This window comes from Aotus nancymaae, unplaced genomic scaffold, assembly GCF_030222135.1.
Source record: "Aotus nancymaae isolate 86718 unplaced genomic scaffold, 86718_ANA_hifiasm-v0.15.2.pri h1tg000006l, whole genome shotgun sequence".
NCBI classification, from domain to species: domain Eukaryota; kingdom Metazoa; phylum Chordata; class Mammalia; order Primates; family Aotidae; genus Aotus; species Aotus nancymaae.
In genome coordinates this window covers 39,576,960-39,597,979 of record NW_026988417.1, presented here as the reverse complement: position 1 = coordinate 39,597,979, position 21,020 = coordinate 39,576,960, and the positions used below count along the sequence as shown (strand labels likewise).

Below are 21,020 nucleotides of genomic sequence, written 5' to 3'. Positions count from 1 at the left end.
ACTGCTAATAAAGACATACCCAAGACTGGGTAATTTATAAAGAAAAAGAGGTTTAATGGACTCACAGTTTCACGCGGCCGGAATGTCCTCACAGTCAAGGCAGAAGGCGAAAGGCACGTCTTACATGGCAGCAGGCAAGAGAGAATGAGAGCCGAGAGAAAGGGGAAACCCCTTTAGAACCATCAGATCACATGAGACTTATTCACCACCACGAGAACAGTATGGGGGAACCACCCCTATGATTCAGTTATCTCCACCAGGTCCCTCCCAGAGCATGTGAGAATTAAGGGAGCTACAATTCAAGATGAGATTTGGGTGAGGACACAGCCAAACCATATCAGCAGGGAACATTTGTGAATGCTTAACGCTGTCTAGGCCTGCTCTGTGCTTGACACACCCACTCCTGATCCTCAGAACTGCCCTCTGAGACAAGTACTGTTTTCACCTCCATGTGCAGTCAAGGAACTGAGACACAGGAGGTCAGGTCACTTGCCCAAGGTCAAGGACACCCAGCTAGTAAGTGACAGTGGTGCATTTTGAAGTGACAGAGTACCCGTGTACTCTGTCTTCACAGCCCTAAAAGGAGTATCTAAAAGGTGGCATTTGGCAGCACTGGAAGAAGCCGTTGCTGTGGGTGCCGCTGACCACTGCGGGCCAGCAGGGTCTGTGCATGACCAGGGAGATTTGTTTAGGTTGTTTCTAGTAGAGATGGGAGCCTGGTGAATGGGAAGAGTCCATTCCAAGCAATTAGGGACTGCTACTCTGAGGAATAGTTGTTCACCTATCATTCCCAGAGAAAATGAGCAGAGACACAGGGGTGGGAGGTCGGGCAGTAGACTACAGCTGATGTAACTTGGAAGTGAAATCGACTTAGACACTTTGCAGGTTGGAATAGCTGAAGACATGGGGGCTTGAAGCCACGAGCCAAAGCTGTGCTTTTTCTCCCTTAGATTATGGCGGAACGGAAGAATGCCAAAGCCCTGGCCTGCAGCTCCTTACAGGAGAGGACCAATGTGAACCTTGACGTCCCCTTGCAAGGTAAGTCGGCAGCCCCTCCTGTCTTCGTTATGGCCCTGTCTCTCCTGGTCCAGGACTGAAGGCGCTCAGATAGTTCTCTGGCATTTCAAGTCTCCTTAAAGAGCACACTCAACTCAGCGAGCACGAGTCGGGTCCCACAGCGAGTATGCTGGGTCCCACAGAGGCACAGGGTTGATTTGGCATCACTAGGGTTAGCCACAAAGCCAGGATGAGTTTTGTTGTCATTGGACAAGATTAAAGCATATTGTCTTTAGTTTTTGCCTTTGTTTTCATTTCGTTTTGTATTTTGTGTTCTTTGTTTTAAGAATACTGTCTTCATATTAAAGCTTATATATAGCCTGGGGTAAGGACGCTGGCTAGTTTAAAAACACATGCATTGGGCTGCTCTGAAGGTAATGAGTTACCTCAATTGATGGTTCAGTCAGATCAAACTCCTGTCCTCCTCTTTCTCCCCTTTTCACTACTGTACTTGACTAATCTTAGAAAATGTGGGCTGGGCGCAGTGGCTCACACCTGTAATCCGAGCACTTAGGGAAGCCGAGGCAGGCAGATCACAAGGTCAAGAGATCGAGACCATCCTGGCCAACATGGTAAAACCCCATCTCTACTAAAAAATACAAAAATTAGCTGGGCGTGGTGGCGCATGCCTGTAGTCCCACCTACTTGGGAGGCTGAGGCAAGAGAATTGTTTAAACCCGGGAGGTGGAGGTTACAGTGAGCTGAGATCGCGCCACTGCACTCCAGCCTGGCGACAGAGCAAGACTGTGTTTCAAAAAAAAAAAAAAGAAAAGAAAATGTGGGTTGGGTGCGGTGGTAATCCTAGCACCTTGGGAGGCCAAGGCAGGTGGATTGCCCGAGCTCAGGGGTTCGAGACTAGCCTTAGAAACACAGTGAAACCTCGTCTCTACTAAAATACAAAAAATTAGCTGGGCATGGTGGCATGTGCCTATAGCCCCAGCTACTTGGGAGGCTGAGGCAGAAGAATTGCTAGACCCCGGAAGGCAGAGGTTACAGTGAACCGGGATCACGCCACTGACTCCAGCCTGGGCAACAAAGCAAGACTCGGTCTCTTAAAAAAAAAAATGAAAACATGAGTTGGTTATTGTTGGGGAACTGCGTTATCTTTCCTATGTCTCTGATTCTGCCCTTTGAGATTACATTTTTTCTGGGCAGCGACCATACCTAATAAATAGGATATCAAAAGCTGCTACTTAATGTCCATCAAAGAGACAGCAGCAGCTTTAACACTTAGATGCCACTTCTTGTTTTCAAATGCATTCCTATCTTGAAAGTTGAATAAGATTTTGGCAGAATCAGAGCCCCAATATCTGGAGTGAGAAATGCTGCTCTTGTAGAATAGTTGCTACATCTACGTCCCGAAGCATAGGACGTTATGGCACCGGGGGTGTCCTGAGCCTTCAGATGACGCAGAGCCATGGCTGTCACGTATGTTGGAACCACTGAGAAAGATGTGTTGCTTTTGTTTCCTATAGTAGATTTTCCAACACCAAAGACCGAGCTGGTCCAGAAGTTCCACGTGCAGTACTTGGGCATGCTGCCTGTAGACAAGCCAGTCGGTATGTGAAGCGTTTATTGTCTTTCCACTTTGCAAGCGGCGGGAGCTCATGGGAGGCATCCGCCCTCCAGGGAGGGTGAGGCCTGCTCTTTGACTCTCGTGCCTTCTCTTGAATCAAGCTGTCACACTGTCACCTGCCAGAGAACATAAACGGTCCTGATCAAAAGAGCAGCAGAGGGACAGGCCGCTTTGACGGGTCATCCCCAGCATATAGACTTCAACAATGCAGATGTGGATTTCTGGTTTACCCAGTAGTCCAGAGCTGAGTGACCCAGGGCCGTGGAAGAGCTCTGCTGCTCTGAAACGGGGCCTCCGTCTCTGAGGCCAGGGCACCTGCTTCGTGTCTTGTCAGCTGGTGGGCCATGAGAAAGGGCTGCAGAGGCTTCATGCTGTCAAAGTGTGACACAACAGTGGCACACACAGCATTCGGCTCACGTCCCAGTGGCAGGATGTGGTTGCTCGGCTACACCAAACCAAAAGGAGACTGGGAATGGAGCCTCCACCAGGGCTAAACAAGACTGCGGAGAGATCGCAAGCCGCATGCACCACTAGGGGGCTTAAAGATGGTGCAGCTGCTGTGGAAAACAGCCTGGCAGTTCTTCAAAAGGTGAAACGGAGTCACCTTAGACCCAGCAGTTCAGTTCCCAGACATATACTCAAGAGAAGTGAAAACATTTGCATATACAAAAACATGTATGCAAATGTTCACAGCAGAATTATTGATGATAGTCAAAAAGTAGAAACAACCCAAATATCCTGACAGATCAACTGATAATTTGATAAATAAAATGGAATACTTCCATATAATGGAATTTTATTTGGCAATAAAAAGGAGTGAAGGACTGAAATGTGCTATAGCACGAAGCTTGAAAACATGCTAATGAAAGAAGTCAGTCCCAAAAGACTGCATACTGTGTGATTCCATTTATACGAAATGTCCAAAATAGACAAATCTCTAGAGTCAGAAAGCAGGTAAGGATTGTCTGGGGCTAGGGGGCTGGGGGACAGGGGGAAATGGAGAATGACCCCTACCAGGTTTGCGGTTTCTCTTTGGGGTGATGCAACTGTTCTAAAATTGATGGTGGTAGGTCGAGCATGGTGACTCTCACCTGTAATCTCAGCACTTTGGGAAGCTGAGGCAGGTGGATTTCTTGAGCCCAGAAGTTCAAGACCAGCTCAGGCAATATGGCAAAACCCCATCTCTACAAAAAAAAAATTTTCTTTTTCCAAAAATTAGCTGGGCATGGTGGCACATGCCTGTAGTCCCAGATACTCCAGAGGCTGAGGTGGGAGGATCACCTGAGCCCGGGAGATTGAGGTTGCACTGAGCTGTGATCATACCACTGCACTCCAGCCTGGGTGACAGAGTAACACCCTGTCTCAAAAAAAAAAATTGGTGAAGGTGATGGTTGCACTCTGTGAATGTACTAAAATGCACTGGATTGCACACTTTATGTGACTGAATTGCATGTGAATGATACCTCAATAAAGTGGTCACTCCCATCCCTACCCCCTAAAAAGACTGAAGGAACAGCTGGCAAAAAGGCCCCACTGAATGGGGGATCCACCATAAAGGTGCCATTGAGAGACAGCGAGGGTGGGGAGAGGCTGATGAGCCATGGTCTGCTTAAGACAGGTAGACAGCACGCCTCGCACCAAGTCCCCAGAGCTTCTCCTGACTCTCCTTTCCTACTAAAAAGGCTGATATTTCTTTTCTTTTCTTTTGAGACAGATTCTCACTCATTTGCCCAGGCTGGAGTGCAGTGGTGGGATCTCAGCTCACTGCAGCCTCTGCCTTCTGTGTTCAAGCAAGCACATCTGGCTAATTTTTGTATTTTTAATAGTGAGGGGGTTTCACCATGTTGGCCAGGCTGGTCTTGAACTCCTGACCTCAAGTGATCCTCCTGCCTTGGCCCCTCAAAGTGCTGGGATTACAGACATGAACTACCACACTTAGCCAAAAGCTGTTATTTCTTTCCTATTGAGCAAACATGAGAATGAAGTGTCCCGTCTTCTATAAAAGATCAGTCTGGGTGTAGCTGTTATTGGGTGGTTTGAGCCCACATTTGAGTGTGGTAAGTGGCTTTAGGACACTTTAAATTATGCTTTCTGTCCCCAGGAATGGACATTCTGAACAGTGCCATAGAAAATCTTATGACCTCATCCAACAAGGAGGATTGGCTGTCAGTGAACATGAACGTGGCCGATGCCACTGTGACTGTCATCAGTGAAAAGGTGAGAAGGAATCATCTTTGACGTTGCCGTGTTAGGGTTACGGTGAGCATAAGACATAGTGGTTTTCTGTGGAACTTAGAAACATAGTCAAGGCTGGAGTTGTGCGTGTTTGTGATTAAGATGACCTACATTTGAAAGATTTTGCCCTTTGTCCGGGTCTAAGTCTGTGCATACCTCTGTTTTCCTGTGGTCTGAGAAACTTCTCTTCTGTCGCTGCAGATTCTGTCTTCTTCATATGTCCCAGAGACTGAAATTGCTTGCTAGAGGTGATTATGCGACGCTAGCAGTCACACACTCTCAGGGCAGAGGTGATTATGCGACGCTAGCAGTCACACACTCTCGGGGCAGAGGTGATTATGCGACGCTAGCAGTCACACACTCTCAGGGCAGAGGTGATTATGTGACGCTAGCAGTCACACTCTCTCAGGGCGCCAGTATTGCCTGTGCTGTGTGATCTGGGGCTGGGAAGCAGAAGATGCTTCCATTCGGGAGAGTCCTGTGACGCTATCAGTAGCAGACGGGGCTGTTTGTTGTCTTGAGCGAGGCCACATTCGCCTCAACCCAAATTATCCGAGTTTCGTGGTTGAAGACATTGAAGCACAGAGAGGCTCAGTCATTTGCCCATCATCACACAGCTGGAAGCAGTGGGATCAGGATTCAAATCAGACAGCCGGGCCCAGACTTGTTCCCACTTTTCTATTCTGCCTCTATGAAGCACCTTCCATGGAAAGACCCCCCAGTCCTCAGCCTGCTCCACAGCCGCCACGTTCACTCTGGAGAGAGGGCAGGGTGCTGACTGCCTGCCTCCAGTTGGCCGTGCTGGGCTCTCCTCAGGTCTTCAAGCACGTCCCGCTCTTCCCTACCCTAGCATTGTCACAAGCACTGCTCCCTCCATGCTCCACCCTCTGCCTACCCAACCCTTACCCAGATCTCCTCCGCAGCCTCCTTCCTCCTGAGAAAGCTTCCCAGCCTCTCACACTAGCATACTTTGCTCATTAAACACTCCCAAGGCACCAGAGTGAATATTTAATAAGTCAAGATGTTAATGATCCAAAAGTCAACATTTTGGATGTGTTTATTAATTCAAAACTTGCATATGGTTCTTGCAAAGGATGTGGTGTTCATCTGATAAGAAAGAATTCTGAATGTTTCTTTACGCTGCCTCGTACGGATCCCAGATGGACACCAGTTTGCAAGAAAGAAAAAAACTATTTGACAACTTTTTGTTGACTTGGCAGCTTTTTGTTTTATGTGGTTTTAGATGGAAATGTGATCAGTGTGCTGTGTTTACTTTGGGTAAGAATCACTGGATGAAGAAAGATACCATGAATCCCTTTCTTCTCGTGCTCTAGGAGTTTACTTGGGCAAATGGGTTTTGGGCCACTGGGTGTCCTGTATTGGGCAAGATGTAAGAAGTATAGACAGCATTGTTCCTCCCCATAGTGAACTCACAGGCACATGGCATAATGGAGAGAGAATGGGACACACATCACACCCCATGACAGCAATGTACTGCAGAGCAAGAACCACCTCCAGAATGGGGTAGCCACGTGGTGATGGCCTCTTCAGACATTTGGGCAAGGTTTCACCTTTCGAGAAAATCATGGGTCCTTTCTGAATTCGGTCTGGCTGTGCTTTCTGAATACCAGTTCCCGTGTGCTGCCACTGTAAGCTTGATCCTGGGATTTCCGGATTGGATGCTGCATAATGTCTCTTGCAGAATGAAGAGGAAGTCTTAGTGGAGTGTCGTGTGCGATTCCTGTCCTTCATGGGTGTCGGGAAGGATGTCCACACATTTGCCTTCATCATGGACACGGGGAACCAGCACTTTGAGTGCCACGTTTTCTGGTGCGAGCCTAACGCCGGTAACGTGTCTGAGGCGGTGCAGGCTGCCTGCATGGTGAGTAATCCTAGCACAGGCTGTTGAGCCCTCCTGCCTCCACTCATCTTTAGTATGCCATACATTAGAACAGAATCACTCATGGAAAAGAAAAAATCGTATCCCTAAAGTAATGCTTTACCTTATAACACTCTCATTCCTGGGGCCAGAATCAGTTGTGATAAACAGATTACATATCAAAAGGCCAGGACTCCTGAAAGAAGTGGGGCCAGATAGAGGCTCCGATGATCTTTACAACCACAGACTTGAAGACTGTCAATTCTTGATCCCAAATCAGTTTCATATGCGAAATGTTGTTCATGCATGAATTGGTACAGTTTGGATTCAATTCAGTACTTTAAAAAGAAATCTATTAACTCAGTCCTTACGACAACTCTGTTAGGTAGTCATTAGCCAGGCATGGTGGTACACACCTGTAATCCCAGCTACTCAGGAGGCTGAGGCAGGAGAATCACTTGAACCTGGGAGGCAGAGGTTGCAGTGAGCCGAGATTGCGCCATTGCACTCCAGCCTGGGCAACAGAGCGAGACTCCATCTCAAAAAAAAAGAGGAAGCTGTATGAGTGGGCACCAAAGCCTGTGGGCAGTTTGTTCTAGCAGCAGCAGGTTGGATGCTGGGCCTGAGTTGGGAGGAGGTGTGTTCCAGATCATGGCGGGCTTATGATGGTGTGCGGAGGCCTGATTTTCTTCAGAGGGATTGCTAAACCTGGGGTTGAATTGATTGTGTTTAGATTTATTTATTTAGAGATGGAATTTTGTTCTTCTTGCCCAGGCTGGGGTGCAGTGGTGCGATCTCAGCTCACTGCAATCTTTGCATCCGGTTTCGAGGGATTCTCCTGCCTCAGCCTCCCAGGTAGCTGGGATTACAGGCACCCGCCACCACGCCCGGCTAATTTTTTGTATTTTTAGTAGAGATGGGGTTTCACCATGTTGGCCAGGCTGGTCTCAAAATCCTGACCTCAGGTGATCCCCTGCCTCAGCCTCCCAAAGTGCTGGGATTACAGGCATGAGCCCCTGGGCGCCCAGCACGTATTTGGGTTTTAGAAGAGTATCCAGCAAAAAAAGAAGATGACAAAATAGAGGATAGATGGGAGGGACAAGGCTGAGGTGGCGGTCAGCGAGGAGACCAGTTACCTTCTGCAGATGGGAGAGAGGAGGAGTGTCCACACCAGGAGAGTAGCACTGGAAACAAACAGGAGCAGAGGCTTCGAGAGGCCAGGGTGCCTGGCTGGGCAGGACGCTGCATGTGGAAGCCCCTGTGCTTAATTTAATTCAGCCCCGCACTCATGGCTGGAATCTGGGGCATTCAGCATGACTGAAATACAGTCCTTGCATTGCAGAGCTCAGGTATAGTGGGGGAAACACAGAAACCCAAACTCTTTTACAGTGTAGAAAATGCTATAAATAAAAGCATGAGGATCTTCACTTTCAGCCGGCCTTGGTGGCACACGCCTGTAGTCCCAGCTTCTCAGGAGGCTAAGGTGGGAGAGTGGCTCGAACCCAGGAGGTCGAGGCTACAGTGAGCTGTGATGGCACCACTGCAATCCAGCCTGGGCAACAGAGCGAGATCCTGTCTCAAAAAAATAAATAAGAAAAAGAAGTATGAGACTGTGCTGGATTGAAAAGTAACTGAGAGGAAAAAGAAGTGGAGGCCCTAAAGTAGGATGACTTACAAAGTCCAACAGTGAAGGGACAGCTTGAAGGCCAACACTGATGGGTTTATTCTTTATTTCAGGATAGGAGAGGTCTGCCCTTTTTTTTTTTTGAAGAATTGAGGTCTTGCCATATTCCCCAGGTTGGTCTTGAACTCCTCCCTGGAACTACAAGGGAGCACCACCATGCCCAGCTAGGATTTCTCTTGTGGAAAATGGTGGTAGATATAGAGCCGAGGCGGCCAGACACAGTGGCTCACACCTGTAATCTCAATACTTTGGGATGCTGAGGTGGGCAGATCACTTGAGATCAGGAGGTTGAGACCAGCCTGGCCAACATGGTGAAACCCATCTCTACCAAAAAATACAAAAATTAACCTGGTGTGGTGGCATGCAACTGTAGTCCCAGCTACTCAGGGAGGCTGAGGTTGGAGGATCACTTGAACTTGGGGGTGGATGTTGCAGTGAGCTGTGATTGCACCACTGCACTCCATCCTGGATGACGGAGTGAGAACCTGTCTCAAAAAAAAAAAAAAATGCCGAGAAGAGGGACTTAGCCTCTGAATTAGTTAGAGACCTTTTACTTTGAGAAGATGCAAAGAACCAAGAATGGGTGGAGCTTAGGGAAGGGAAGGGAGCTCTCTGTCCCCCACCACAATCCCCGACATAGCACATTGTTAGGTTATGAATGAAGGGCAAGTATGCACCTGCAGGCCCAGCTACTCAGGAGGCCAAGGTGAGAGGACCCCTTGAGCCCAGGGGTTCGAGTCCAGCCTGGACAACATAGAAGGGTACTGTGTCTAAGAAAAATGTTAAGAGGATGAAGTAGAAGAGCAGATGGCAAAGGTGAGGCACAGAAAAAGAGCCAGTTGGCCTTTATCCTTTGAAATAGAGCAGGAAGGAGAGAGAAGGGGAGGCCTGGCATTGGATACTTGTTATCTGGTTTCACACCTATCACCGCCCTCTGTGACAGTGGCCAACTCCCCCCAAGAACTGTGGGGCCAAGATTCTAATTCAGACACCCTGAATATGCAGAAGCAGGGCTGGGGTAAGGGGAGCAGGGGCGGGAGAAGAATCAGGTGAATCCACTGACCAGGTGCAGGGAGTTGATGAGATAAAGAGCATCTGTGAAGAAAATAGAAAATGGGAGATTTCAGCCAAGCAAAAATGGATGACAACTATTACGGTATTTTATGAAATTGAAACAGATCATAGCAGATGGTTTTAGTCATAAAATGAATGGCTTTCAGCCTTAATTATACATTTTAAGTGATAACGACAATGAGCTTTATCTCTTGGCTACAGTTGGTTTTCTGATTTTCAGATGCATTTTCCCTCTTGGAAACAATTTTACTCATTTGCTTCCTACTTTAATTGAATCACTGCAACGAGTGGACACAGCTCAGCCAATCTAGTATAAGGCATGCTAGCAAAATCAAACCATTCTTCCTTCCCACCCACTCTGAATCCAGTGTTTCTAGCTCAGGGGCTTTCTTCTTGCTTCAAATCTGCATGATTCTCCATCTGAAAGATCCATATGTGAATTTATACCATGTAAATACCTATTGACACTCACATTCTTTTGAATCTACTTAATTTTTAGGCATATATTACAGCTGTGTTACAGGCCCAATGGAAGACATTTTGGCGAAAGTTAGAACAGAGAGGGATCCTTTATGAAATCCAGTACTTAGGTGCAGTTTTGATTCACACTGGATATACGTGACTACTGTTTGAAATTCCAAGTCCAGCATCCTGTGTTGACATATACGTACTTTAGAGGTGTGTGGTTTGGGTTGTGATGTGGGCCTAGTAAGATGCCTTACACAGAGGAGACATGTAATCAATCTTCATATTTCATATGATTGATTTGAAAGGGGTTGTTTTGTGGCCTAAGGGATATGATAGAACACTGTACCATATCCCTCCCTCCGAGTCTTGCTTCTTACAGAGACATTAGCCTGTTCCATTACTAGACTAAAGAAACTATTAATATTTAAGTTGATTTTCTTTTAAAGCCGTGGAATGACAGTCCTCCCTTAGTATACACAGGAGATTGGTTCTAGGACCTCTGAGTATGCCAAAGTCCTCCATATTCAGGTCCTGCACAACCCACAGATAGGAAAAGTCTGCCCTCTGAATAACTGGGTTTTGCATACCAGCAACAATCTGTGTTTAGTTGAAAAAAAAATCCCCACATAAGTGCACCCGCACAGTTCAAACTCTGTTGTTCAAAGATCAATTGTATTTCATTTTTTTCATTATTGATTTTTAATTTTATTTTTATTTTTTGAGATGGTGTCTTACTCTGTCGCCAGGCTGGAGTGCAGTGGCGTGATCTCAGCTCACTGCAACCTCCGCCTCCTGAGTTCAAGCAATTCTCCTGCCTTAGCCTCCGGAGTAGCTAGGACTACAGGTGCCCATCACCACACCTGGCTAATTTTTTGTATTTTAGTAGAGATGGGGGTTTCACCATGTTGGCCAGGATGGTCTCTATCTCCTGACCTCGTGATCTGCCCACCTTGGCCTCCCAAAGTACTGGGATTACAGACGTGAGCCACCGCGCCCGGCCTATTTATTTATTTTGAGACAGGGTTCGCTTTATCGCCCAGGCTGGAGTGCAGTGGCACGCTAACAGCTCACTGCAGCCTATGGGATATGATAGAACACTACCATATCCTTCCCTCAGAGTCTTGCTTTTTACGGAGACAGCAGCCTGTTTCATTACTAAAGCAATTGCTTCAGCTTCCAGGCTGAAGCAATCCTCCTACCTCAGCCTCCCAAGTAGCTGGAACTACAAGCATGTGCCACCACACCTGGCTGATTTTTGTATTTTTTGTAGAGACAGGGTTTCACTATGTTGCCCAGGCAAATCTCAAACTCCTGGCCTCAAGTGATTCACCTGCCTTGGCCCCCCAAAGTGCTAGGATTACAGGAATGAAACACCATGACTGGCCAGGTCAACTGTATTTTAAAGTATTTGGATTAGAAAAAAAATTTTTGATAAATGTTGACTTTATATCTAATTAAAGAATTATCTTCCCATTATGTAAAAGCAGGCAGACTACAGTGTTAAATTTCTGAAGTGTGGGAATTATCCCTGGTGCCAGTGCTAATGGATTTTTAAAAATTAATCCATAAAGATTGAGACTTGTATGTAAAATGTATCCTGAAATCTTAATACCTCATCTTTTTTATTAAAGCAGGAAATAGGGAGGGAAAGAAACATTTTTTAATGCCTTCTGTGTTGCTAGGGCCTATTCCAGGCATTCCACAAGCATTACAGTCATTCCTTATTTAATCATAACTCTGCAGACAGTTCCTTCTTCAGCCATTTTACAGCTGAAGAAACTGAGGCTCAAAGAGATTTAATAATTCACCTGGGGTTCACAAGTGATAGACCTTAGATTCAAACTGTGTCCTTTCTGCTGTGCTGTCAGCGCGCCATGAGCACTTGCCTAGGTTTGCATGTCTCTGATGAAAAATGTAATCAACACACTCTTTCCCAATCTTTTCTGGTTTCATTAGCTCATTGACTGTGAGGTGTATTCATTGGGGACTATTAAGATAGAGGACACGTGGAGGGTGGAAATGGATGGAAGAAAAGGGTGGCAAAAGCCAGAACCCCTTTGTTGAGCCTAATGATCTTTTAGGAGAATTTAAAGCACTCACATTCAGAAAAAAAGAACTCTTGGATTTATGTGGAGGCACTAAGTTGCTAACCTTTGGGAGTCTATGGATGATGACTTAAAGTCATCTTAAAGAAGAAGAAATAATATATTATTAATTACCTTAAAACATGTGTTGTTTTATTTCAGTTACGATATCAGAAGTGCTTGGTAGCCAGGCCGCCTTCTCAGAAAGTTCGACCACCTCCACCACCAGCAGACTCAGTGACCAGAAGAGTCACAACCAATGTAAAACGAGGGGTCTTATCCCTCATTGACACTTTGAAACAGAAACGCCCTGTCACCGAAACGCCATAGCTGCCCATGTGAAAGAACTCTGATATTTACCTGAAGATTGACTAGCTACACTAAAGAAAATGAACTTCGCCATCTGACCTTCCATCCAGTTGCTGATGCCTTGTCTTCAGAGAATTTACCCTTAACCAAGCAGTGTTAGACAAGCATGTTCTCTCGTCTTGCCACCATCATGTGATATGAAAAGAAGCATGAATACTTTTTTTTGCTGTAAGTTACATCATGAGCAGTGGAAGGTCTTTTTCTTATTGTAAATATTGTGAACATTACTTAACTTCACACACACACACACACACACACACACACACACACACAGAGGAGAATGTGGCCACACCCCTCCTAGTGAACTAAGGCTGCGTCCTTGGAGTGAATGATGCCTGAGTTAGTTTCGCTGTCTTCTTGACTGGATCTGTCACAAGCAACCTTTAAGTCCTACAGCACTTTGCCCTGTTTTCAACATTGGAGTAGGCACTGCATAGCAGATACCATTGAGTTGCTGTAAAAATAGGATGGCGAGTTTGTGTTTTCATTTTTCATAAAATTGAACCTGTTGGTTGACAAAATTGGCTGTTGGCATCAGTATAGAAACCAACTGGCAGCTTTCCCTGACAAGCTCTTTGACATATGGACGCCATTTCATGTCTACAGCTGTTTGTGGGATGTTTGAAAAAAGTGAAACTTCAAAATTGATGAAAAATGAAATTTGAGGAATTAAAATCGAACAAAACATAGCCTTTCTTTTCAGATGGTTTTCAAACTGATTATTTTTCAAAGAGATTAACAAAATCATAATGCATTTTGGGTGGGACATATTTCAAATTTCTGCCTTATATTGTATGGTGCAGCTAGAGAATTATAGTTCACTATGGCCATTCTCTACATAAACATTCAGATGAAATACTCCTCATCAGCCTTTCATCCTTAGTTTGAGAATTGGCTGATATGCAATTTGAAGTTGATGAGATGTCATTGATATTTCCATCATGCACGATTATTTTAGATTTCTACCACCAAGTTATTTTTGCTAGTCCATGTGCTAGAGGTAAACGTTCTGTTGGTATTCTGCATCCAGCTCAATCTCCCTCTGATGCTTTTTGCCCAGAAAGCTGTCTGTCCATCATGTATTGTCCATGGCAACAAATTACATTAGGTTGAACCTTTCCTTGAATTTATGTATTTAATATTAGAATTTGTTGGACTCAACTAGATATATTTTTAAATTTATATTTTTTCCATTTTACTTTGAAGATTTGAAATTTTCGTATCTGAGCAAAGTCTACCTAGGAATAATGGACTATTTAACAAGTTTCCCAAAAATAGCATTTTCCTGCTCCTTTTTATGTAGATAAGAAACTTAGCTGTAAAGATATACAGATTTAGACTCTTGTTGACATTGTTGTTTTAAAAGGAAGTTGCTAAGGCGATCAATCTCATTATTAGTCTTGTTTACTTCTTTTTAATGTCAAAATTAACATTTACAACATCCAATTATAAAAGTAATGCTTTCTGTTTATATACTGCTATGTACTTGTAAAATGCTTTCCACATTCTTTCACATTTGAGCCTTATAAGGTAGAGAAGGTATTAAACACACTTGAGAAGTAAAAATATGAAGTACCAAGAGGCTAAAGCCACTGGCCTAAGATCTCACCAAAGTTCATGAGAGAACCAGGACTAGGACCCACGGCTCCCGATGCCCGTTCTTGCTGTGTTATGCTGCCTCCATGTCCGTCAGGAAGAGCCTTTCCAGAATGACTCTGGGCATATACTAAGAAGAGCAGGTATGGAAAGATCTATTGTCAGGCAATCTTAGAATTCCTCATACAAGTGGGAGGAAGATGTCCAAATTCCTTACGCAGTGGTATTAGTTCTGACGCCATTGCCCTCTCTAAGTCCAGGACTGTTTTCCTACAATGTGCCTCAAACGTATTGTAGAGGACAGGATTCCACATTCACAGCCTGTTCCATCTACAAGATTTTCCAGAGATGACGTTACTTGTGGTAGAGACATTCCTAACCCATGGTACTTAGCCACCAGAGATCAAGATGGAATGAGTGGGTGGCTTTTCTACCTGCCATTCCCTTGGAATTCATGAGGGGTGAGGGGCAGGGGGAGTGGAATTGTTTTTGCACCCTAATGTTACGACAAAAATGATGCTACTTTAGAAATGCAATCTATTTTTCACCAACTTATATACTATTTAAAGTAACCAGTGCCATCATAAGAAATTCCTGCATTAAGAAAATCCTTGCTGTACCCTTTGAAAAGCTGTTCAAAAATCATTTACAGTGATCTTTCATCTTGGTCTCCATAGTGAAACATTTTAGTGTGATAAACTTCAAAATTCTAAACAAATGATCCACTTTTATATTGGAAATCTCTACCAGAACCCCCTCTTCATTTTTTAAGGCATACATTTGCTTGTTTTCAAGATCAAGAATGCTGGGCTAGCTTTAAGTAGCAAACTAATTTATATATGCAATTATAGGATACATTAAGATGAATGATAGCCTTTACATATTGAAAACTTTACTGCAGATGTGTTGTTTTGAAAATGGCATTGCATAGTAAATGCAAATTAATTTTGTAAAATTATGTTAAACAGTATGTTCAGACACTTTCTGCCATGGCCAAAAAGTATGTATGAAAGTATGTGTGTATTTGTCTGTGAAAGGATGCCAATGTTTTACCTGATATCTTAGTGACACTTCGGTTATCTATGCATTCTTTAGATCTGTGATTCGGTAAACAGGCAGCCATGTTCACGATGCCGTGTATGTCTTATCATATTTTTAATTAACCTGTTAAATACAGCTTAAAATATTTTTATTTTATTTATTCTATTTTTACTGAAATATACTGCATTATTGTGTTAATGTATTATCTTTCCTGGATATTATCTCACAATGTATCCAGATCTAAGTAATCTCAGTGAACTATACATGGCCTAAAAAGTGGTTTTGTAATGATTTGTAGTTACATTTCTATTGGGATATGTAGAAGAAAAGGCAAAATGCTTAAAGTTCCTTTTATTTTTTAAAAGCAGCTAGATAGACACAGACTTGCCACCTCATACATCTGCTCCTTGGCAGCGTCAAGGGGAATAGCCAACATGCCTATGGCTAAAAACCTTCCTTTGCAGACTAAAGCACTGCTTGGTGCTTCCTTTTTATACCCTTCACAACATGTGTGATTTCATGTAAGAGATACATACATGTCCACATGCCCTTTGTTTCCACCTGGATAAAAGATCACTCATAGCTAATTAGGACCATTGTCTTTTGTTCATCTGTCTTGTTGCATGAAGGGACATTAGACCCATTTCCATTAAAATAAGTTCTTGGTGATAAACTGTGGCACTGCTACTTCTTTTTAAATCCACTTTATGATTTCAAGATGGACACTGGTAAGATGACTCGGCACCAGGCCATTGCCTGGAAGCCCCAGAGCTTTCCTCCTTTTGTATGGCCTGTTCATGTCCCAGGCATTGCAAAACGAACCCCAGATTTCATACAACATGGCAAGCATTTCCCTAACTGATGTTAGCACAATTTAACTAATAAGCCCATTCGCTCTCTAGTTGGCCAGGCTTAACCCTAACACACGTCTAACATGTGTGCTATACAGCTAGTAGAAAGTTTAATTTCAGCTTCAGGGCAAAGATACCCGCTCACCCCGTGTCAACGCAAGCGGTCAGTCCCTGGCCTCCGGAGCAGCTTGCTTCCCCTGAAAGAACGCTTTGTTTCCTTTATGCCCCCTTTCCTGTTGACGGCTTTTACACATTTAAATGTAATTTGTTGTGAGAATAAATTTAGCTGCATAAAATGTTTGGCTCATTTATCTGACATCTTAGTCACATATACAAGGAATAGAAATAGAAATTTAGTGTCTCTAGTTATTCTTAAAACTTTTTAGAAATCACTTTAGTAATGGAACATTTTGCTTTGATTAGTTACTACATATTTCTACCTGATAAGAACTAGGAAGTAACTTTAAATTTTGAGTAATGACCCCGTACTTATTTGGTGATCAGGAGGGCCAGCTGGTCTTCTGGACACAGAAGCCTGTGTAGTCACCAGCTCCAGTCTTTTGTAAGCGGTCTCTCTAGGATTGTGATATTTCAGCACAAAGAAGCTAATCACTTCCTTTAAGAACTTGACTTTAAAGAATAAAGAATTGAGGTATATTCACACTAAATCTAAAATGAAATGTAACTAGAAAAATCAGTTGAATCTGGTTAGCTGAACTGTTAGGCACAGGAAGGCAGAAAATGAAAGTTAAAGCATGGCCCTGCTTTTCGCTCATCTTGCGCTTCCCCAGGGGTTTCTCTCTAGGCAGTAACAAAGAACAAAATTTCATTACGGCTTCAGGCATTATACAGTGGTAAATAATTTCAGATTACAAATATAAATTTGCTATTGGCGGTATCTGAATACCAGTAATTTATTTAGAATTTTATAACACTTTTCTCTAAAAAAGTCCAAGAATATAAAACGCCAAATGAAATATGTCAGTATAGTCAGTATTCTCCTTCACTAGAATGTTCTCATATTGCTTTTTCTTTTTCTTCAGACAGAGTCTCACTCTGCTGCCCAGGCTGGAGTGCAATGGCACAATTTCGGCTGACCTCAGCCTCCGCCTCCTGAGTTCAAACGATTCTTGTGCCTCAGCCTCCTGATTATTACCTGGGACTACAGGCGTGCACCACCACATCTGGCTAATGTGTATATTTTTAGTAGAGGCAGGGTTTCGCCACGTTGGCCAGGCTGGTCTCAAACTCCTGACCTCAGGTGATCCTCCACCTCAGCCTTCCAAAGTACATGAGCCACCATACCTGATGAGCCACCATACCTGGCCTCATATTGCTTTTATCCAAAGGACTTTTCCCTTTTCACTCTACCAAAGTATTTAAATAACTGATCTTGTCCTTTGTAGAAGATTCTCAAGGAAGAAAACTGCAGTGTAATTAATGAATGGTTTAATTCAGAATCTTCATATACTTCTAAAGAGAAAAATAATTTAGTGCCAAAATTCATGTTAGGAGATACTCAATTTAAGTAGCAACAAATTGTGACTTCAGTCACATGCTACTGTAGAGATTAGAGAATTATCCTAAACTATTCCACAACAATGAGACTTAACATCACAGAAAATACACTTGAAATTAAAAATCTCAGACCTGCTACTTCTGGACAATGGAATACTTTTCAGTCTGGTATTGGGGAGGGCAGGGAAAGGATAAATGATTCTTGTGATACAATGGAATTCTTTACTGATTATTTTTACAATGTTAAATTAAGCTGCACTGCCCTTCTTGAGGCATGGAATACTCTAACAAACACAGATAGAAATCTTGGTGGGATAAGAGGATGAGCCACACACTATAATTTTAGGGCAAGAAGATAGTATATGATTTTCAAAATAAGCTGAGCATTTTATATCTTTCTGTACTTTAAGAGTGATAATTATGTGAAGAATTCTTTGGGGATTTAAAATATAATAAGCCTGGTTCAAGTATAAAAAGTCTTGTTTCCTTTCTTCACTGACACTTTTTTTTTTTAGGCAAGATCTCAGTCTGTTGCCCAGGCTAGAGTGCAGTGGCACAATATTGGCTCACTGCAACCTGTGCCTCCTGGACTCAAGCGCTCCTCCTACTTCTGCCTCCTAAGTAGCTGGAACTATAGGCGTGTCCCACCACACCCAGCAGATTTTTGTATTTTTTGTAGGGATGGGGTTATAGGGTTTTGCCATGTTGCCCAGCCTGGTCTGGGACTTCTGGGCTCAAGTGGTCTGCCCATCTCAGCCTCCCAAACGGCTGAGATTACAGACATGAGCCACTGCACCCAGCCCACTGACACATTTTACTGGTAAATCTAAGCTAAAAGAAAATTTATTACCGCTATTTAAAAATTCACCATTCTTTTTTAATCCTCACTTTAAGAAAGTAAAAATAGAATATCAGAGCTGAAATAGACCTAAATATTCATCTTGAGGATAATTTCTAAAAATCATGCCATCTGAATTTAGCATTTAGGAATTTACATAACATTTCTATACAACTGAATTGCAAAAATAAAACTATAAATTCAAACTTTATGAATATGTCTAAATTTTTTAAACAATAAGATATATAGTTGTATCTTATTCTATTTAATGACAATTTCTGTTGCCATGATGAAAAATCAGACCCAGAAATGATAATCATATCAATTTTTGGTAGGCAATTGATAATACACTCACGATGAAATTTAATATAATTAACATAGTGCTACAATATATTTTATGCATCAGAAATGATTTACCAAAGTTTGATTCCTGTGTGCTATTTGAAATAATGACTTGTAGATTTTGTTGCGTTGCCTGATCTTTGAATAGAATCAGAAATTTACGGGTTTCTTCAACAATAGGTATCGCTTGGATTCAACAGTTTTGCCTCTTCTTCTGAATTATTATTTAGATGGAAATTTACTCACAGTCTTTTTTGTAACAAACAGTGCTTGGCATAAAAGGAAGGGAGAGATGATTGTGTCCAGTCTATTCAGGATCCTGGAAGCTCCCCCAGTGAGAGACACCTCACTGTGAAAGGACCCCTGAGCTACACACACCTGGCACTTGGGAATTTCCTACGCTTCCTACTTAACCACAGTCACATTACAAAAACTCATGTCATTCCCTGTTCAAAGAACAGCTTGATGTTTAAGAAAGAATCACCCTTGATCGTGATTGAGAAAGTTGCAACTACAACTGCTTGGATGCCGAAGAGCAGGCTCAGCTGGCGGGAGATGCCGGGATCGTTGCCTTTCAGCTAATGAGCTACCTGCTAAGGCAACCAGTGTTTCCTTCCCTGCAGGAGAAACTTATAGCTTTAAGTCCAGCCTGAAAGTTCACAGGAGTGAGACAAGTTCTGACAGCTGACACTAAGTCTCTCACTGGATCTTTTCAAACACAGCAGCACTGATCTGTTGAAGTCTCTGAATTCTGCTTTGCTGACTCCTACATTACTGTTTCTCACTTGTCTGAATTCTCTGAAAGTAATATCATACTTAGAAGATCCCTAAGTGACCAAAAGAATGAGTACTTTGTGTAGAGATGTGGAGCCTTCAAAATACTAGACTTTGAAAAAAAAAAAAATCAACGCTCTTTGGCCCATATAAAAAACGCAAGACTGTCAAAGCCACGGCCGCGGAGGCCTGAGTAGGGAGGAAGGTGTGTCTTCTTTAGGCTTCTCCCCTTTCCTGGCTAGTGAGGGTGTGGGGAGGCAGGTGGGCATAAGTGCCTTGGGTGCAACCCAACGACAGTAAAAATGTTGAGTTGGCATCTGAGATCTGATCCCTTGAGGACTTGAAAATGGCATAAACACTGGAGGCAGAACAATCTCGACGGGTTTCAATGCAACCATTCTGTCTTCTGGCCGAGGTCTCATGAAGTGTGCCTGCCGTTCACGCAGTCTAGAGGGACACGTGCTCTTCATAAATGTAGGCACTGTAGGATGGGGGGCCAGCTTGTTGGGTTTTCTGGTCTGTGAGGAAGCCCCCACTTGAGCAGTATTCTTCTGGGGAAGAGGTGGTTTTGTTAAAGTCTCTGATAGATTAGCACTGGCTTTAGTTTCTCGATTCAGGAACTCTGCAATTTTCATTTGGATGCCGTTATCAGTAGTGGCAGCTTTTGTCAACGATGTTTTTGATTTTTTCTTCTTCTTCTCCCGTTTTGATGATTTACCCAGCTCAATCCCCTCCAGCAAACCCTTGGCTGCAGCTCTGGCCAAAACATCTTTCACAGACACTGTCTCAGAAGGGTCCCTCTGCAATTAAAGAAGTACTTACTAAATGTGGGAATTAGCTATTATTGTGTCTCTTGCAAGTATTTATCAATGTGTCAGTAAAAGTAAAAAGACTCTTTTATTATACTAAGAGAAATAAGAAATGGTTTTTAGGCCTTAGTCCTCAATCTCATAAGCCTCAGCAAATGCCTTTTTTTACCCTCTTAGTGACTTTCTTTTAAAAACAGCATTTTTTTTAACTTAAAAACTCCCCCTGATAACTGATGGAAAAAAAGAATCACACAGCTTTTTTTTTTTTTTTTTTTGAGGTGGAGTCTTACTTTGTTACCCAGGCTGGAGTGCAGTGGTGCGATCTCAGCCCACTGCAACCTCCACCTCCTGAGTTCAAGTGAGTCTCCTGCCTTAGCCTTCCGAGTAGCTGGGATTACATGTGTGTGCCACCAGACCTAGCTAATTTTTGTATTTTTAGTAGAGACACAGTTTCACCATGTTGGCCAGGCTGGCCTCAAACTCCTGACCTCAGGTGATCCCCATGTCAGCCTCCCTAAGTGCTGGGATTACAGGCATCAGCCCCCACGCCCAGCTGCTTGTTTCTTACATGTAAGGGAAGATGTACTAGATGTTGATAAAATGCTTGGAGAGGTCGGGGGTGGCAGCCAGGCAGAAGAGGAACACTAGGGGGAAGTATAAAGAACAGAGCTCACCTGCCACACAGCAGTCATTCTTGTTCCTGCCCTTTAGCTGTTTATAAAATGCAAACACATCCTTACAGAATATGCACAGTTCCTGGCTTCCTCTTAAGAGGTTTTGTAGTTTCTTAATTCCAAAGTATGACATGGATTAGGATTTTTTTCCT

The 21,020-nt window shown here is 43.4% G+C and overlaps 2 protein-coding genes across 10 annotated transcripts in view; one reads left to right on the top strand and one right to left on the bottom strand.

Annotated features, from left to right (window-relative positions):
- Window positions 1–16,209, top strand: part of APBB2 (amyloid beta precursor protein binding family B member 2) — a 404,376-nt gene extending 388,167 nt beyond the window's left edge. For all 6 annotated transcript variants that reach the window (XM_064366631.1, XM_064366633.1, XM_064366628.1 and 3 more), the window contains 5 exons: window positions 951–1,038; window positions 2,532–2,615; window positions 4,734–4,849; window positions 6,570–6,749; window positions 12,219–16,209. In XM_064366631.1, coding sequence (XP_064222701.1) covers window positions 951–1,038; window positions 2,532–2,615; window positions 4,734–4,849; window positions 6,570–6,749; window positions 12,219–12,386 — 636 coding nt within the window. In that variant the 3' untranslated portion in view covers window positions 12,387–16,209. The remainder of the gene's footprint in view (window positions 1–950; window positions 1,039–2,531; window positions 2,616–4,733; window positions 4,850–6,569; window positions 6,750–12,218) is intronic.
- The window catches only part of NSUN7 (NOP2/Sun RNA methyltransferase family member 7), a 60,795-nt gene continuing 48,703 nt past the window's right edge, over window positions 8,929–21,020 (bottom strand). For 3 of the 4 annotated variants that reach the window (XM_012474917.2, XM_012474918.2, XM_012474919.2), the window contains one exon: window positions 16,796–20,185. In XM_012474917.2, the coding sequence (XP_012330340.2) occupies window positions 19,553–20,185 (633 nt within the window). In that variant the 3' untranslated portion in view covers window positions 16,796–19,552. Of the gene's footprint in view, window positions 9,526–16,795; window positions 20,186–21,020 lie in introns of those variants that run through there. The other variant, XM_012474920.2, reaches the window with a different exon arrangement.